Here is an 18,155-nt window from a genome sequence, read left to right on the forward strand (position 1 = left end):
CATCTCTTTGTTAAGATAAATAGATTGAGCTCCTTGAGCCTACCACTATGAGGCATGTTTTCCAATCCTTTAATCACTCGGGTGGCTCGTCTCCTAACTCTTCCAGTTTATTATCATCCTTCTTGAATTGTGGGCACCAGAACTAGACACACTATTCCAGCAGTGGTTGCACCAGTGCCAAATACAGAGGTAAAATGACCTCTCTACTTCTATTTGAGATTCCTTTGTTTATGCATCCAAGGATCGCAGTAAGTCCTTTTGGCCAAAGTGTTGCACCGGGAGCTCGCGTTCAGCTTTTTATCCATCATGAACTCTTCAGAGTCACTGCTTTCCAAGATAGAGCCCCTCTCAGCATGTAAGTAAGGCTTAAATTCTTTGTTCCTTTGCCCATGTTAAAACGTATATTGTTTGCTTGCACCCAGCTTACCAAGCAATCCAGTTCGCTCTGCATGAGTGACCTGTCCTCTTCATTATTTACCACGCCGCCAATTTTTGTGTCAATTGCAAACGTTATCCGTGATGGTTTTATGTTTTGACAATTTGGTCACTTATTTAGGAGGGTGCTAATAACATCAGAATGCGGGGCAAGATCTTCATGGGGTATAAATCATGTAAATGTGGATTTAGGACTCTAAATTTAGACACCAATTCTTGGAAATCTAAACCCATAGTTTTGCATATTTCCCTGAGTCTGACATAGCTCTTTAATGTTAGCATAGTCTGATCCATAATAATAATAATATTTGCCAGAAGTTTACCCTTTATCGACAGAAAGTGGGGGGAAATTATTTGCACAAACGGAATAACAACAGATACTAAAAATAAACAACTGCAAGAACACACACAGCCTGGCATTTGCTTTCTTATATGTTTTGACAGAGATCCATTTAGGCATGTGAATGAATTGTTCACTCATGTAGAGCTAACAATAATTGGACTCCCCGTAAGAAAAATACCTGGAAAAAATATGCCAAACCTATTTTTAACCATATTCATTGTCAGTAAATATTTAGCTATATTTAGTCCTTTGTTAAAGGCATTCCTACCAGGCTATACAAATGTTACAGTTACTAGGGTTCTATGAATACAGCCATATTAATAACATGAGGCCTGACCCTCAGCTGGTATCAATCAATAACATTCCATTGACTTCAGTGAAGCTACACCGGTTTATACCAGCTGGGGATCTGACCCATGTATTCTATTTTCTACCCCAGAACAGGGAGAAATTTTCATCTCAGTATTCAGCTAGCTCCCCAAAACGAGGTAATTTAAAACAATAATCACATCACAGTTTGCTCGGTGTGAACCGCTTTTGTTCGGAATAGTTCCCTGTCACTTTAATTAGCATCCCAAATGGAAATCTTTTGTTTCCAGCCCTTACATACCACTGATTTGCAAAGAGCCCTTGGACTGCATCCCTGGCTCCCTTTTCGCACGTGGGTGGAAAATAACAAGATATCACTGACACACAGGCCGACAAATGGATAATGGAAGCCTAGATTCCGAGGTCTATAATTTTTAATAATTTTTAAACTAGCTACAAAATTTCAATCACGTCACAAACTGACAGGAGACAGAAAGAATTTTCATATTACATGCGGCAATGATATTTATCTCACAGTTTATCTAAGATTTCATTCGTGTAGGTTATTTTTTATTATTATTTTTCATTAAGTCAGCTACTAAACATCTCAGCGATTTGGTGTGCATAGCCCTAGGTAAGCAACAGAGAACTGTACTGATAACAAACCACACGAGGAGAGCGAGTAGTAAGATAGAGCCTTATAAAAATTACATCTCTTTGCATCGATTCCTATGGTAGTCGTTTCCTCCAAAAGATAAGTCTTCAAAAGCAACAGACAAACCCAATATATTACACCTATTTCTTTTTGCCTTTGACATATTTTCAGCCAAAGGTTCAATTTTACTGGCAATGATGAAATGGTGAGTGCCCAAGCCATCTTTTTTTCCATAATTAAAAAAAAACGATCATGGTTAAAAACTGTATATATATCAACAAGAAAAAAGTGGCACGACTGCATACTTGCTGGTATAACACAGTCCCAATACCGAGCATGCTTTTGTTGTCATTTGTTGGTGTGCTACTGCCATGGGAAAAGTCTTGTTTAAGTAGAAGTCTAGAGGTCTAGTTATTTCTCATGCATAAATGCATAAATCACATCACTTTTTAGTGCAATGCTTGTTATAGTTACATAATTCCACATTGTCTTATCATGAAATTATAACAACAGATGACAGCAATGGAGAACAGAAGACAGTAAGTTTAAGTGATACCCAAAGACAGGAGTATGGCAGTAGCTCTGTGGAATGTCACAGTTTTACAAGAACAATACTGTATATTTAAGGGTTAACAGCACAGTTAGCATTCCAACATTGTTGTCATTCAGCAAACATCATAAAAGAAAACGAAAAGAAAGCAACCCAAAAGAGAGAGAGAGAGAATTGAAACAAACAAACAAACAAAAAAACCCAACCAAACAATCCCCCCCCCCAAACTTCAAAGTGAGCTAGAGCCATCAAATCAGCACTATGTACAACCTTTGGAAAGAAAGGTCTCTAGAAAAAAATAATTACAAGTATCATTTTTGGAAAGCTGACAGACTACACAGGACAACATTGACAATGGGGGCTGATATGTGCATGTGTGCAAACCTAGTAGGTAAATACCATGAGAAAAGCATGAAGAGACTGCCGCCTGGGACAGTGCTAAGAGGGAAAAGCACTACGTGGCATTTAACCACTGCCCAGCATCTTTGTTGCACGTTGGTTGGCTTCATCAATCCTGGTTTTGTTGGAGTCAGCCTAGGGGAAAGGAAGGAAAGAAACAACTGATTAAACAGCAGAGAGAGAACATCTGCTTTGCTAAATATGTAGTAGAGTATTTCACCTATCGGGGCCCTCTCTGCTACCTACCTCTCTGCTTCCTGATCCTGGCCAACTCAGGAAGGGGAAGCTCAGAAATACCATGGAATTGGCTGTTGAGTTTTTTGGGGCCCAGCAGGAAGACAGAGTAGATTGTAGATTGGGTCCCTTTTGACCTTAAACTGTGTGATTCTGCGACTAATAGAAATCACCTGTTGGCATGGAATTCCCACCCGAATTTGCAAGCCCAAGAGGTTTAGGTAAAGTCCGGGTGAGCATCTCACATTTCAGGTTTTTGTCTGAGCTTCCAAATGCTTGGCCACATCCCTGGCGGGTGTGAACTGACGTAGCACCATTAAAGTGAATGCTAGGAATCTGACCCAGTTTGAAATTCATCCATCAATAATTGTAACAGATGTGCTGGTTTCCCTGACCTCAGGCTTCGTTCATCTTTGCTATTATATAAGCATGTGGGATGCCACGGATCTGGGCTCTGTCCTGGCTGCACAACGATCTAAACCTTGTCCAGGCTGCCTAACAAGACTTTTGTTTTTGTTGCATTGGCAAAGCAATGGAGAATCCATCGGGTCAGAAAGCTAGATTGTCCTCTCATATAAGCCACTGAGAAGAGGCAGGTTTCTTTTGAAAATACATCAGACTGAATCCTCAGGCCAGAGCAGAACTTGCTGCACTTGTGGTGGGAAGGGAATAGGACGCATCAGGCCACGCTTCCACCCTTCCCACAAGATCCACTGGCACAGCTGCAAATTACGGCTGCCTCGAGGCTACTCTAATTTTCACCAGCAGATAACAGCATAAATGGGAATTGAGAGAGACCAAGGATCTGGCCCATCAGTTCCACCATATGCTCTGGGGTCAGATATATACAAGGACTTACAATGCTCCCAATCCTATATTTCTCACATGTGGTCGCATCTCAAAATCCCATTGAAATCAATGGGACTGTCAGGCAGGATTAGGTCCACAAAAAGAAGCAAAAAGAAAAGATTTCTGGAGCCCCCTTGGACACTGGCTGTAAAAGAGACGCTCAGCACACTCCCCGCAACACTTTGTAGAGGGGTCTATGTGGAAGGAAAGATTCCAGGAATACAGGTTTCACCATCTCGGAGCTCACTGGAATATCATTATAAGAACAGGATTGCAATTCCTTTTGAGAAATGTAAATATCATTGGAAATAATCAGACTGGATCTTATTGAATACAGTGGGTTAAATTCATCCTTCATATAATGTCATTGTCATCCAGGGATGGATCTAGCCCAGTAATTTTGAAAATTAAACAACTCCCCTTTTTTTGGCACAGACACGTTTTTTAATTGGATCTGTGGGTTGTAGTAGCTACCCGATGTCAGCTTTGGAGACAAAGGGGCATTATCTCAACTGAAGTTGACCGGCGCAGCTATATCCAAGTGGATGTTGCTACGCCGACTGACACCAGCTGAGGATCTAGTCCCAAATGTTCTTCAGTGTTGATAGACCAATGTATTTAGGTATGGGAAGCAGGGCTGCCAGCTGGGGCTGTGTATATTCCTGCAGGTTTCGGTGCGTGACATAATCTTTAAATCAAGGTTAATCTTTAATCCCTGGAGCCTCCAGGTCAATCCTGGAAGGCTGGCAACCCCCTGGGAAGGGTGAGAATGGCATTACTGCTCTGTTAGCATTCATTTCAAATGAGCAATTGTCCATTTCATTAGCTCGGTATTGTCTCAGTGTTGCTTTTCATGATGACTATCCTGGTAGCAGTACGGGGACATGTTTCTGTCATTTCAAGGTCTGGTCTTGCGCTCATTGGCGTCAATGGGAGTTTTGTCCGTCATTTGTGAGGCCAGAGAAGTGGGACCTGGGTTTATAAAGAATTCTGTATAGAACAAAACTGGTGGAAAAATTGGTGATGCAGTCTGAAATAGTGGGTCTTCCTGGAGCCTTTTTCTAGCTCATTCCCAGGTACAAACACTCTGGAGAAGAGAACTTTTACCTCGCCTGAACAAACCACCCTCCCCCCGTTATGATTCTCCTGGGCAGAGGATAGAGCAATGGGTCTACTATCCACTAGCTGGCTGGCTGTCCTTGGGCAAGTCACTCCCTTTCTCTGTGCTCAGTTTTCAGAGCTGCAAAATGGGGCTACAGCTAATCCAGCGAGCTAGATGAAAAGGCACTGAATAAGAGTGAGGTAGTGTTATTTTACCTCTTCTGTAAAGCATTATATCAGAGCTAGGTATTGTTTTTGTTTCTGCACCCTTGATAAAGTTGAGCCATTAATATTAGACTCGTCACCATTAAAATTTTTAGCCTTTGTAAGCTGATAATAACACAGTTGTATTCCTTATATGTTATAGGTTAGAGAATGCCATGAATACTCAATAACATTAATGCCTTACTCAGGCAATTGTGAAGATTTTAATGGAGAACACGGTACCTATCTTTTTGGAAAATGCATTAGTATTTCTGTGGTTTGTCTTTGTTTGTTAGCATCTACTGCTGTCTCCAATTTTCTGTGGCATATAAAATACGTTTCACTGAATTTGAGAGGTAAGTACAGTTATCCCCTTTTTACAGGTGGGGAAACTTAGGCACAGAGCGGCACAATGACTTGCCCAGACATGGGCCTTTCCAGTTCTTTTTAAAAGTGGCCAAATGGATAGGCTGATCATCTTTTCTTTAGCGTTTGCTGCCTTGTGTCCCATAATTGATTTGAAAGGCTACGAAGAAAGATATTTTTAGTACAGTAATGAATGCAGCGCTACTTTGTTTTATCTGTGGGCCAGCCCCTCCGCAAGTGTAAATCTGCATAGGTCCTTTCATTTCACTGGAGCTTTTGTACTGGATGCGGATTTGGCCCCAGGTATCTCTGGATATCTGCGTTTGTTCATGACAAATGGTGCCTCTGTTAGAATGCTGGAAGACCATGAACAGTTTTCCATTAAGTAACAGGAACAATGCTGGGGCAAGGTTATATTTCGTCGAAGATGAAGGCATGACAGTCTACTTGAAAATGGTAAAGGCCATGGGTGGCCATTGAACTCAGTGGGAGTCTTACAGTTGACCTCAATGGGAGCAGAGGTAGGCCAAAGCAGAGCACTTTTGAAAACCCTGCCCCATATTTATGACTCATTGTCACACAAAGTCCTCTGGAGAATGTGTCAAATCTCCAGGATGTTCCTGAGTTTTTATATCTGGATTTCTGACTTAAGAGAGGGAAAGAACAAAGGCTTTTCTTTACCACTCTCTGTAACTGGATAGGTCAGTCAAGAGCTCAGTCCTCTGAGGTAGCTCCAGGTTGTTCATAGATCCATCTTAAGTTCAGTGCCATATAAGCACCCAGAGCTGGCATTGCTGTGAACCTCTGTTTTTACAGAGAGTGGCAGCAGAGGGATTTTTAATTACTCCAAGTGATTCAGACTGCAGTTTCCTATCTCCTCTGAATGACAGCACCTTCAGCAACACAGTGCCCATATCACTAGGACAGACCATTAGTCCATTACTGACTCATGGGGAAGAGTCCTCCCTTCTGAATGACCATCACCACTACTAGGAGCACCCGGGTTTTCCCTCGGAGTTGACCTGATCCAGCTTTGCTGGCCTTAAATCTCATAGCTTGAAGTAATGTCAGTAGGGTTAGAGGGAATGATATCGGTACTGTTCCTTGGTTGTTTTCATGAGCCAAGGACTTGGTCAATATAAGGATCCGTTATTTTCCTCTTGATCTGGAGTAGGGGGTTAACATGATATATTTGTGTGATGCATGTACCTTGGTGAGCTGGGTGGTGGCATATTTTGCTGTGTTGCAGGTGTTTGGTTAGAATGAAGGAACACGCTATGGATGGGAAATGGCCTCTAGTGACAATACTGTTTAAGGAAGGATGTAGGGAATTTACACAGAGCTTGGTGCACAGTGAACACTGCCTCATTTTACCGTTTCAAAAATATGAAGCTTGCTCTGTGAGCATGGTGTGCAGATCCACTATTCAGAAGCACACAAGTCAGCGTTTTCAGACAAATGCTGAGAAGCCAAGAATCCTGCCAAGTCAGTGCTCTACCTCTGGCTAGATTTAAACATCTGTGTTAGACTACAACATAGCTTCTTAAACTCTGTACAGTGTTGTGTACCTAGCTATGTAAGAGGTTTGCATAGAGGGCCATTCTTCAGCTGGTATAAATCTGTGTAGGTGAAATAACACCTGAACTACATTCATTTATACCAGCTAAAGATCTGGCCCACAGGGCTTTACCTACACGAAGTGCCTAGTCTATGTTTTCAACATCAGTCAAGATGTTTTTTAAGCAAGAACTGGATCCAGCCCAGCAACGGGATATTCCTAGCTAGTATTCAGTGCATCGTTACGTCCCATAGGCACAAATGCCACACACCAGTACTTCATCTGTGTTAAATCACCTACTGGTAAGGCTGTGTCATGCTACTGTTGGCGGCTAGCATGTGCTTCTGCACTTCATCTAAAAAAGCACTTGTGTGCTACGCCTCCCATTTCCGAGACAGATATGACCCATGCCGTGCAATACTGCGATCCCTTCTCCTATCACAGATAGGCAACTTTCATTCAACATTGAGCTGAATATTAGCAATCTCATAACGCCCCATATCAGGTTTCCTCACTCCAGAAGTGTGATGTTTTACAGGTGGTGCCGTGAGAATGGTCATGCCTTTCTCAGTGTGTCCCAGCTCCTTTTCTTTATAAAGTTTAGATTGCTGGTCTGAAGAAAATGTGCCCTGACTCACCCTGATGTCTAACACAGGTGCAGCTGCTGTCATCAAACCACGAGGCCCTTCATTCATTGCTTCATGGGCTTGCAATCTGACAAGGAACGTCACAAAGTGCTACATGTCCCCGAGTGTCAGGGTGCAGGAACAGTTTGCATCGTGGGGGTGCTGAGAGCCATTGAACCAAACTGTCAACCCTGTATTTAATGGAAACCACTTCAAGCCATAGTTCTAGCACCTATGCCTGAGTGCGCGTACGTTTTGCATTGGGCTCTCTGATTTAGTCAGTGGAAAAGTACATGTAGCCTATTGGCCCCCCATATGAGGAGGCTCAATAGTGCAAGTTATTCTGGCGTAGGTCAGCATTAACTCCTTGGGCCAGATCCTCAGCTAGTGTAAATCTCCATTGAAGTCAACACAGCCACAGCAATTTATACCGCCGCGGTTCTGCCCCCTTATTTTCCTTTCAGTTCCTTTCGGGAGATCTGCCAATACAAAGGTAGGAACTGTGTGGCTCTTCAGATATGGGGCTGCTAATGGATTCTTAGTTAAGCATGGAAGTTGCTGTCAGCTCTTTGAATGTAAAAAGAGACCCAAATTCCAAAGATCTGCAATACAGGTCTGGTGTTGGAATGGTGGCCCTGACTTTTTAGCAAGCAGGGTTTTAATAGTGATTTCAAATGGAATATTTATTATTTGTATTGTCGTAGCACCCAGAAGCCCCAATCAGGGAGCAGGGGCCCTTGTGTGCCAGGCACTGTGTACCATGAAAAGACAGTCCCTGCCTCAAAGAATTAACAATCTCAGGTTCGGATGAGATGTATGGGTGCCATCACCATGCTAAGATGAGGCCCCAGTCTCCTTTATGGGAGTTATTCCCATGAAGGAAGATGGGGATTCTAGGTCTTTCATGGAGTTTCCTTCTAATTCTTCCATTGGAAGGGGGGGGGGGGGGAATTTAATCTCCCCTACCCTGGAAGTGCCAGAGGGTTCAGCCTTCACTGCCCCCCCCCGCCCTCCCCCCAGCCAAATCTGCAGATCTCTGAGGACTTTTGCATTGCAATGCACCCTCCTCCTCCAATCCCCAAGCTCCTGCAGGAGCCATATTGAGCAATGCTGTGTCCCAGCTGCTGCTGCCATAGCACAGAAGGGCCAGCAGCACAAGTTACTGGAGACCCTTCAGCACCATGCCCTGCTTGGTCCTAAGGATTTTTGGGGGGGGGCGAGGGAGGGGGGAAATCTGGCAGAGATCTGCCAGCTCCCAGGCCCAGCTCCCTCTTCCCAGAGCCAAAAAAATGGTCTCTGCAGAGTAACTTAGACGAAGGTTTCTAACCATCAGAGGAGTGAAGTTCTGGAACAGCCTTCCAAGGGAAACAGTGGGGGCAAAAGACCTATCTGGCTTCAAGATTAAACTTGATAAGTTTATGGAGGAGATGGTATGATGGGATAACATGATTTTGGCAATTAACTAATCTTTAAATATTCATGGTAAATAGGCCCAGTGGCCTGTGATGGGATGTTAGATGGGGTGGGATCTGAGTTACTACAAAGAATTCTTTCCTGGGTTTCTGGCTGGTGAATCTTGCCCATATGCTCAGGGTTCAGCTGATTGCCATAAATGGGATCGGGAAGGAATTTTCCTCCAGGGCAGATTGGAAGAGGCCCTGGGGAATTTTCGCCTTCCTCTGTAGCATGGGGCACGGGTCACTTGCTGGAGGATTCTCTGCACCTTGAAGTCTTTAAACCATGATTTGAGAACTTCAATAGCTCAGACATAGGTGAGAGGTTTATCGCAGGAGTGGTAGGTGAAATTCTGTGGCCTGCATTGTGCAGGAGGTCAGACTAGATGATCATAATGGTCCCTTCTGACCTTAATATCTATGAATCTATAAGGGTCTTTGTGGGTTGGAGGTGGGGAATTGGCAGGATGCTGCAGGCGAAGGCTTGCAGAGAGGGCTGGGGGCATTCCATCTGGCACTGCCTGCTGGGCAAAGTGACTTGTTAGGATTAGTATGGAAAAGTTGTTAGTCCAAGAGGCAAATCAGCCCTCACCTTCTCCATGATCCTGTCAATTTGGCGGTTCTGTGTGTCAATCTCATTACCCATATCCAGGGCCATGTGACGGAGATTTCCAATGATGCCGCTGACTTGCTCAAGGTTTTCGTCCATTTCGCCTTCTCGGTCATCATTTGTTACCCTGTGAGGGAACACACAATTCTTTTGAGTGGAGATGGACTCAGACAGTCTGGGTACATATGCAGCTATCCAGCGGCCCTTGTTCATTCAACCCTGCCAGGTACTACCCATCCCTACATCTCCCTTCACTTTGGAGCTATTCAACCTTTCTCTGGGCCATTCACCATCAACCATGCTCATCCTGCCACTGCCGGAAGTACTGACAGATTAAGTCTGGGCTGTCACTACCAGCAGTGTTATCTTTAGTGGTGGTTCTTCTGAGCATTGCTACTCTTGAACTTGAGGTTTTGCCTATGAGTGAACAGGATATTTGGGAGCTACCTGTGGGCTGCTGAGCAAGGAGATCCCATCTACCTGCTTTGAGTTACCTATGCCTAACTCATGAATAAAGTGCTGATCTGGCAGATTTGAGACTAATCAAAACACGACGGAGGAACAGTCTCATGTCTGAAACTTTTGGCTTAAATGATGAATTTTTAAGTAATTAAAAAAAAAACAAGGGCATCAATTTCTCTTGGATTCATCTGCTTCAGTATAAATTCCCTGTTGCCCCCATTAATCCCATCTGGAGTTTGCAGTTTAAAGAGAAAATTCTAGCTGGTGGCGAGCAGACCCTGCAAAAGAACTTAAAAGCCGTTAAGTCTTGAATTATGCATCAGCTCTAATAGTTGGCCAGTTATGCAGGGAGTTACTGGTCGGTGATTCAAACACTGGAAAAAGCTTGGCCCGCTTGGAAAGTCACTGCTTTTCACCATCTCCTGTGTTTCTTACAAAAGGTGGCAGATGGATAACCCTGAAGGCAGATGTCTTCTGTTTATCCGCAGAACAAATAGAACAGCAGCATAAGCTTCCCCTGTGATATTCCACCACTGCGCCACATACCTGACCTGGAGGGGCTGCCCTCTAGGGGTGAAAAGGTACATGGCAGTCTCGGTGTACTTAAATGGCAGCTGGATCCCACTGTGGTCAGCATCATAGAATCATAGAATATCAGGGTTGGAAGGGACCTCAGGAGGTCATCTAGTCCAACCCCCCTGCTCAAAGCAGGACCAACCCCAACTAAATCATCCCAGCCAAGGCTTTGTCAAGCCGGGCCTTAAAAACCAATAAGGATGGAGATTCCACCTGTCCCACATCCTCCAGTCCCATCACAGTACACACATCTCCCTTCATCACAGCATCCAAAAAGTGAGTGGTTAGTAGTTAACAGAAGAATATTTACCTATTAATCCAGTTACCTCAGTCTTCATAGAGCAAAGCTTTGCATACTGGTAGGCCATTCTGTGGAGCAGCTGGCATTATGAACTTGACTGATAGCATTGACACCTACATATCAGTTGTATAGACACTGTAATCAATATTTACTTACCGCTGTCTCCTTAGCTAAAAGAGAAGGTTAGCAGGTGGGAAGCCAAGTCAGCACACTTTCCTGGTACCAGTGGATTTCATTTCAGCACCACATACCCAGAGGTGGCCACTACATGGCAATATTTACCTGCAGTTAATGCACCACAGCATCCCGGATACTGCACCTTGGCCCCGGTTCAGCAAGGAGCCTCAGGATGCACATAACTTGAAGCTTTGGGTAGTTCCACAGAAGACAACGGCACCACCCATGTGCTTTAAGTTATGCACTCGCTTGAGGGCCTTGTTGAGTGGGAGCCTGCACAGCTATTCATTTAGGAAACATCTCCATCGCATGCAGGGTGAGCCTTCCACCACAGGCTGACAGACTGGGGCTGGTGCGGCCCCCGGTCCCACCCTAAAGCTAGCTGTGCAGGTGTTTCACTGTGGGCTCTGGAGCCTAGGGAGGGGCACGGACATCAGAGCCCATGCTCCGGACTCTGGCCCAAGCCACCACTTCACAGTGCTGTCTACACAGCCATTCTTGCAGCACTAGTGTGAGCGCTGTAGCCCAAGCCTGTCCACCCAGGCTGGGAGGTTGGGTGTAGACATACCCTTTGATAGAAAATAAGGGGGTTTAAATTGGGTGGTGTATTCCAGTGCTGATGCTCAATGATAACCACTAGGTATCTTGGAACAGTAATAATAAATTGGCATTTATAGGACACTTTTCATCTTCAAAGTACTTTGCAATCATTAATTACTTAGACCCCTTCCCCCCCTTTTTTTTGCATAATGTTGTGCCCAGGCAGAAGCCCGTCAAAGTCAATGGGGACCATGCGGGCACAGAATTCCACCGAGGGTCAGTGCCTGAGTACTAGCAACTCCTTGGTCAAGTAATTATTATCATTCATCCCATTTTACAGCTGGGGAAACTGAAGGAGAGAGATTTAATGGCCACTGTTTCAAGAGGCCACTCAGTGTGGATACGTAGGTCCTGATTTTCAGATCAGCCGAGCAGCCACAAGTCCAGCTGAAGTCAACAGGAGCGGCTGGTGTTCAGCACCTCTGAAAATCACACATCAGGTAGATGTGAACACCAACTAATCAGTAGAAAATGTTGGCTTAAGTAACCTCCCCAGTGCCACAGAGCGAATTAATGAAGAATACAGGATATCTGACCATCTGGAAGAAATCTAAATATATCAGCACCAGGGAAAATAGAGAGAAAACTGGATAACAAGGCTCACCTGCGGATAAAGCCACCGCTGATGGCCATCTGCTCCCGCTCATCCACAACACGTGCAGGCTGACTGGCTACAACCCCATCTTGATTATTGCCCCAGGCTTTTTTGTAAGCATCACTTGATTTAAGCCTATGCAAAAAAGAGGGTGAGCAACAAAGCACCAAGTAGAAAGAGACAAGTGCAAAAATCTTTACTTCTCCAAGCTACGAGCTACATCAAGCAAATGAGTTTTAAGATAGAGGGGCATTTATCGTATACCGATATATCATAAACCTCAACAAAACTTTTTTTTTTTCACTGCCACAACAACTAGAGTGCGCCGAGATTTTGTTTCCAATAGAACGAATTGCAATGGTCAAGTCTGCAACATTGCACACTGGGTTTTTGAACAAAACAAAACAAGAATAAAAATAACGGTAACGGGGAGACCATTCAATTGCATTACAACATCACGTGCGTACTTCGACATAAGACACAGAGAACACACTGGCAGACAGACATAAAAACAAAACTGCCAAATATAGTGTGTACATCACATCACAGCAACACACTGGAGAAAAATTAGAGAAAAATAGAGCAGGTGAGATTTTAACACATTCTCATGCAAAAGAGTCCTTTTAAAAATATATCTGTGGCATTGTGCGCATCTCAGGCCCTAACCTGTCCAATGTTTTTCCAAGTATATAGCGTTGTTGGAGGAGGGGCTTGTTTTTAGCGTTTGCGTCACAGTGAGTGTAATTTCATTAGATTTCTAAATAATATATCGGTACTTGAAAATAGTAACCATACATCGACCGTTGATGTACAAACCTTTGTCCACAGAGACAAAAAGTAAAATAGGCAGAAGTGGGATGAGTGCAGGAGAAAATAAATACAAGCAAACTAGCATCAGAAAGGGAAATTTCTCTACACTTTCTTCATGCACCAGCTACAGGCATGAATAAGAAGTGAAGCATTCTCATTAAGCACAACTGCCCCAGTGGTTCATCATACTCTTAATGCACTAGCAGTAACAGCCTTCACAATGAGCAATGCCCAGGCAAAAACAGATCTTGGTCTTCTTCAGGAACCTGAAACCTCAGGACTTAAAAAAATTGACTTCCAACGGGTCATTTCTTTAGCTTATGCAAACTTTTCAAGAGCCATTTTTGACTGAGCCGCCATGATGAGAAAAATTAAAATCCAGGCATACCAGCAGTGGCAGATATTAAGATGTGCAGCATACTGTGGGTTGTTCTGACACTAAAGTGATCATGAGCTTTTTGGGTTTGTAACCAAAGAACTTCATTTGGTTCCAGAAATTGAGCCTGTTTTCAGCCAAGCTCTTGGGAATGACAAATTCCAATTTCCCTGTTCTGCACATGCCTATGACTGTGTGTGTAAGAAAGAGCCTTGCCGCTTGCACTTTGTGGGGGGAGTGAACGCACTTTAAGATGAATTGGGGACGTTACTGAAATAAGCTTTAGATACTCCCATCATGTAATTCTACTCTCCCTGGAGCTGCCAGGAATTTGTTTTGTGCAAAGATGAGTTACAATCCAAAAGGGTATTGCTAAAACACCATTGAAGGGGATTTTTCTGGAGAGTCATCAGTTTTGCTGTTTTTACCTCTTAGAATTTAGTAAGACAAAAGAAATTGAGGGGTTTTTGTTAGGTGAAATGTATGATACACTATCGTTTCTGGAAACGAATTAGGGAAATGAGTGCATCCGATGAAGTGAGCTGTAGCCCACGAAAGCTTATGCTCAAATAAATGGGTTAGTCTCTAAGGTGCCACAAGTACTCCTGCTCTTTTTGTGAAGACAGACTAACACGGCTGCTACTCTGAAACCTAAAGAGGGCTAGTGATTATCACCCCAAATGCTGCCTATAGTTATCGCTATGCACTTTCTTTTAGACCTTTGCCATATGCAGAGAGTTAGATATCTCCAGTGAGTTCTTATATCCCACCCAGAGCCTGTTCCCACTCTTTTTGTGCATGCCAACCTCCCACCCAAAATCAATGGGTGAAATCCTGGCCCTATTGCGGCCAATGGAAGTTTTAACATTGACTTCAATGGGGCCAAGGTTTCACCCAATGAGAACTCTGGCTGCTAAAGGAATGGGGGAATGGGCCCTAAATTAGAACACATGGTTCATTTAATGTTATTTCCGTGTAGCAGGGAACTATTAGATGTGAAAGTGTCTCCTCGTATATGGCTACCCAGGAAAAGGAATTGTGGGAACATGTTGTAGTAGTGTTGGTATTTAGGCCCTGATGGATTTTTCTTCCCGCCGAACGTCACTTCTAAGACCCGTCACCCTTTCTAAAGCAGTTGATTCCTGGCTTGATGTCTGGGAGAACTGCCTCTAAAAGCAATATGAGCCCAATTCTGCAGCCTTAAAAGGTGAGTACCCCCACTGAATGGTAGTATCACTTGCTTACTGGGCCACTCGTGTTATGGCTGCAGGTCTGGGTCCATGTGTTACTTTGAAACAGTAATCTCAATTAGTAACAGAGTGACACCTTTAAAAACTAACATGTACCACCCCAAAAACCTGTGGGACCCTTTCGCTATGCACTCAGGAGAGTCCATGGTACTGCCATCACCCTGAAGTGGTAAATATTTGAGGGCCAAATTCTCAGGCAGTGTAAACTGATACAGCTCCAATGGAGCTCAGCGGACTCACACCAGCTGATGATCTGGCCTTCAGTTTTTAATGACTTTCCCAACCGTTCGTACACTCAAAAAGTCAAGATTTACTGTAATATCCCATGGGATTTTCTGTATTCAAAGGGCTCCCTTGTGGCATAGGGTTTGCAGAAGATTCCCTCCCCAAGAGGAAGTTCCAGAGGCATTGTTCCTATCTCGGGTGCGATGACTCCAGGAGAGCTGGGAAAATGTGACTGCTGATCTACCCCGTGAAAGGAAACAGCATATGCTCCTTCCCTGCAGCTCCACACCCCACTGCAGAGCTAGAACCAAGACTCCACACCAGTGCTAGAGTACAGGTGGCAGGTAGCCCCTGCATAGGGCATATGCATGTGTATGTGTCTCCTTGAGTTCTCTCCCCAACACCACCTTGTGCACCCAGGCAGGGTTAGACACACTCTGGGGCAACCCCGGAGAGGGTATTTATACCTTAATGCAGCAAATCAGAGTAAGAAAATTGACTTTTAAAGCTCAACCACTGCTTTTATGTCCCGTTCCCCTCTCCCAAACAAATACCAGTATTACATTTCCTCTCAAGAAATTAACTTTAAAAGAAACGGTGATTGCTAAGAGACAAATGCCAATCCTGCTGTTCTTACTCAGGGAAAATTCCCAGGGAATTCTAGGAGACTTTTGACCAGTTTTGCCTCAGTAAGAATAGCAGTATGATAAGACCCCAGTTGTGAACTAAATCAAGCAGCTGTGCCCCCCAAAAGACTGTAACATGGTATAATAACCCCACTCTCAGTGAAATCTTTGGGTTGGTTAATTATAAATGTATTCTCCATAACCCTCTATTCTCAATAACCTTCAAATTGCCTGACTGCATGCTAGGTCTTTTATCCATTGAGAAATCTGGTCTTTCCAGTGTATTTCCTCACTTCCTTACCCCCACAACCACATATCATATTTTTCTGCTGCATTTGAAACAAGCTTCGTTGTACTTGGATAAGAGTTTCATTTGAGTGTGATGGCATGCAAGCGAACTAGACACATTTCAACATTTCCGCTTAGTGTACACTCTACCCAACGGAAAGAAATTTGGCACGACCACTAAAATTTGATTCTTTACAACAAGATGGTAAATACTGTAGGTTGGGATCAAATTGCAAAACATCATGTCTCTTTCAATATCATGTCAAGGGAGATATCTGCCGAGCAATGAGAAGATAGTGATTTCTCTTCCATAACTGTTCGAGATATGTGTCCCAAATGACCTCTTCTGCATGTTTGAGCTATGAGTCTTAAAAACTTAATTAAGCCTGATCATGACAACATGTGTTTTAAAATTTAGGGTCTCCAGAAAAAAACAGCCCTGATGTTACCATGATTTTTGTCAACTAGGTAGTAGTCCCACGGAGTACACGTTCTGTAAAATGTTGAAACGTTTATCATTAAAAGGTTTTTACAGTAAAGCTTTCATTGCAGTATGCCTGATTTTAATGTATCTACAGTAATTCCCACTGAATTGTCTACACTATGAGATGAATGCATTGGAACCAGAATCGTTCTATCTGCATGCCACATGCTCATCCTGTCCATGTGCCTAGCAAGGATGAGCGTCACAAGGCTTTCAAGATCGGCCTTGAGTGCTCAAAAAGATTCAGGCAGGCAGGCAGCACCTACTTGTTACATGGACAGACACAAAGACCACAGAATTTTCCTAGGTCCGTCAAATTCTTTTCTGCTTCTTTCATGTCCTTATTGATTTGGTCCATTCCCTCTTCGATGCGTTCCAGTTGTTCTGATTAAACACAAGTATTTTATCCCCACAGAATGAAGCAGATGGAAAAGGACAAAGAAAAAAAAGACAAAAAACTTCAGACATTCACTGTGACAAAAAACTGGACATCACATAGCAGAGCCGGTACCCAGTACCTACTTGTTACAAGGACATATGAAAAGGCCACAGCATTTCCCTAAATCTTTTAAATTTTTCTCAGCCTCCTTCATGTCTTGGTTGATATGGTTCATGCCTTCTTCAACACGATCGAGTTGTTCTGGTCAGGACAAAGGGATGACAGCATGGAATGAATTGTATTTTTGTTGCTTGTTTGTTTGTCTTCAACAGAACATGAAAAATGACCATGGGAAACTGAATTAATAGCAATATTACAATGCATTAATCTGGGCTGATGCATTGCTGCTGGGATGTATGCCAAGCTAGATGCTGAAGTATGATGCCTTTTACTAACATGAGTAGAGTAAAGCAAAACAAAGCAAAAAAAAGAGAGAGATGTTTGAAATATATTAAACAAGATGTAATGATGTAGAAAGAAAACACGATCATAATCCTGAAAGTCCAGAAACATAATACAGTACATCCACTTACTAAGACACCAATGACATCCAAGAGAAAGAAAGAGATAGGGTTATCATCTTGCATTTATGCGCATTCATAAAGGATAGCATCTCATTCAATGGACAATACCTTAGTTACTTACACTTACAAATGCCTTTGAATTAGATGATTGACAATGTAACTGGTTTGACTTGTGGGTGAGTAAGTGATGGAACAGTTAGTAATGAAGTTAGGGGTGGGTATGAGCTGTCAAGTTAAGACCTATGTCCAGGTACACATTTTTGCAGAGACTGGGAGAGTTGAGATCCAGAAACTTGGTTCTGGTCCATTTCTAATCAGAAAATTCTTCTCTCTGGGATTCTGTTGTAAGTCAGTGGTAATGTCACTGGGGTCAAGGGAGTTAGGCATATCTAGAGACCTGGACCAATGCTCATTGAAGATAATGGAAAGATTCCAGTTGACTTCAGTGGGCTTTGTATTAGGCCCCTCAATGAAGTTCACAACAATTTGTTATGCCACTATAATTCCATTTATTTTAATGGAGTCACTCCAGATTTGCATTAGAACTAGTGAGCAAAGTATCCAGCCCAATAACGCGGTTTATACAGATGTGATGTGCTGCTTCACTGACATCAGTGGAATTTTTGTTGACACTTGGGCTGAATTTGCTGCACCTTTTGCTTGGTGACTCTGCAGCTGAGAATAATTTCACATCGTAATTTCTTCACTGAAACTAAAGGTCCAAAGCAG

General features: G+C 43.3%; 1 protein-coding gene across 3 annotated transcripts in view; it reads right to left on the minus strand.

Annotated features, from left to right (window-relative positions):
- Positions 1-1,503: 1,503 nt before the first annotated feature.
- Positions 1,504-18,155, minus strand: part of SNAP25 (synaptosome associated protein 25) — a 92,665-nt gene continuing 76,013 nt past the window's right edge. For 2 of the 3 annotated variants that reach the window (XM_073339617.2, XM_073339618.2), the window contains exons 5-8: positions 16,730-16,847; positions 12,414-12,539; positions 9,676-9,820; positions 1,504-2,826 (exon numbers count right to left, since the gene is read on the minus strand). In XM_073339617.2, coding sequence (XP_073195718.1) covers positions 2,758-2,826; positions 9,676-9,820; positions 12,414-12,539; positions 16,730-16,847 — 458 coding nt within the window. In that variant the 3' untranslated portion in view covers positions 1,504-2,757. Of the gene's footprint in view, positions 2,827-9,675; positions 9,821-12,413; positions 12,540-16,729; positions 16,848-16,985; positions 17,104-18,155 lie in introns of all 3 variants that reach the window. The other variant, XM_073339619.2, reaches the window with a different exon arrangement.

The sequence above is a fragment of the Lepidochelys kempii genome, chromosome 3 (genome assembly GCF_965140285.1).
Source record: "Lepidochelys kempii isolate rLepKem1 chromosome 3, rLepKem1.hap1, whole genome shotgun sequence".
Lineage (NCBI taxonomy): Eukaryota > Metazoa > Chordata > Testudines > Cheloniidae > Lepidochelys > Lepidochelys kempii.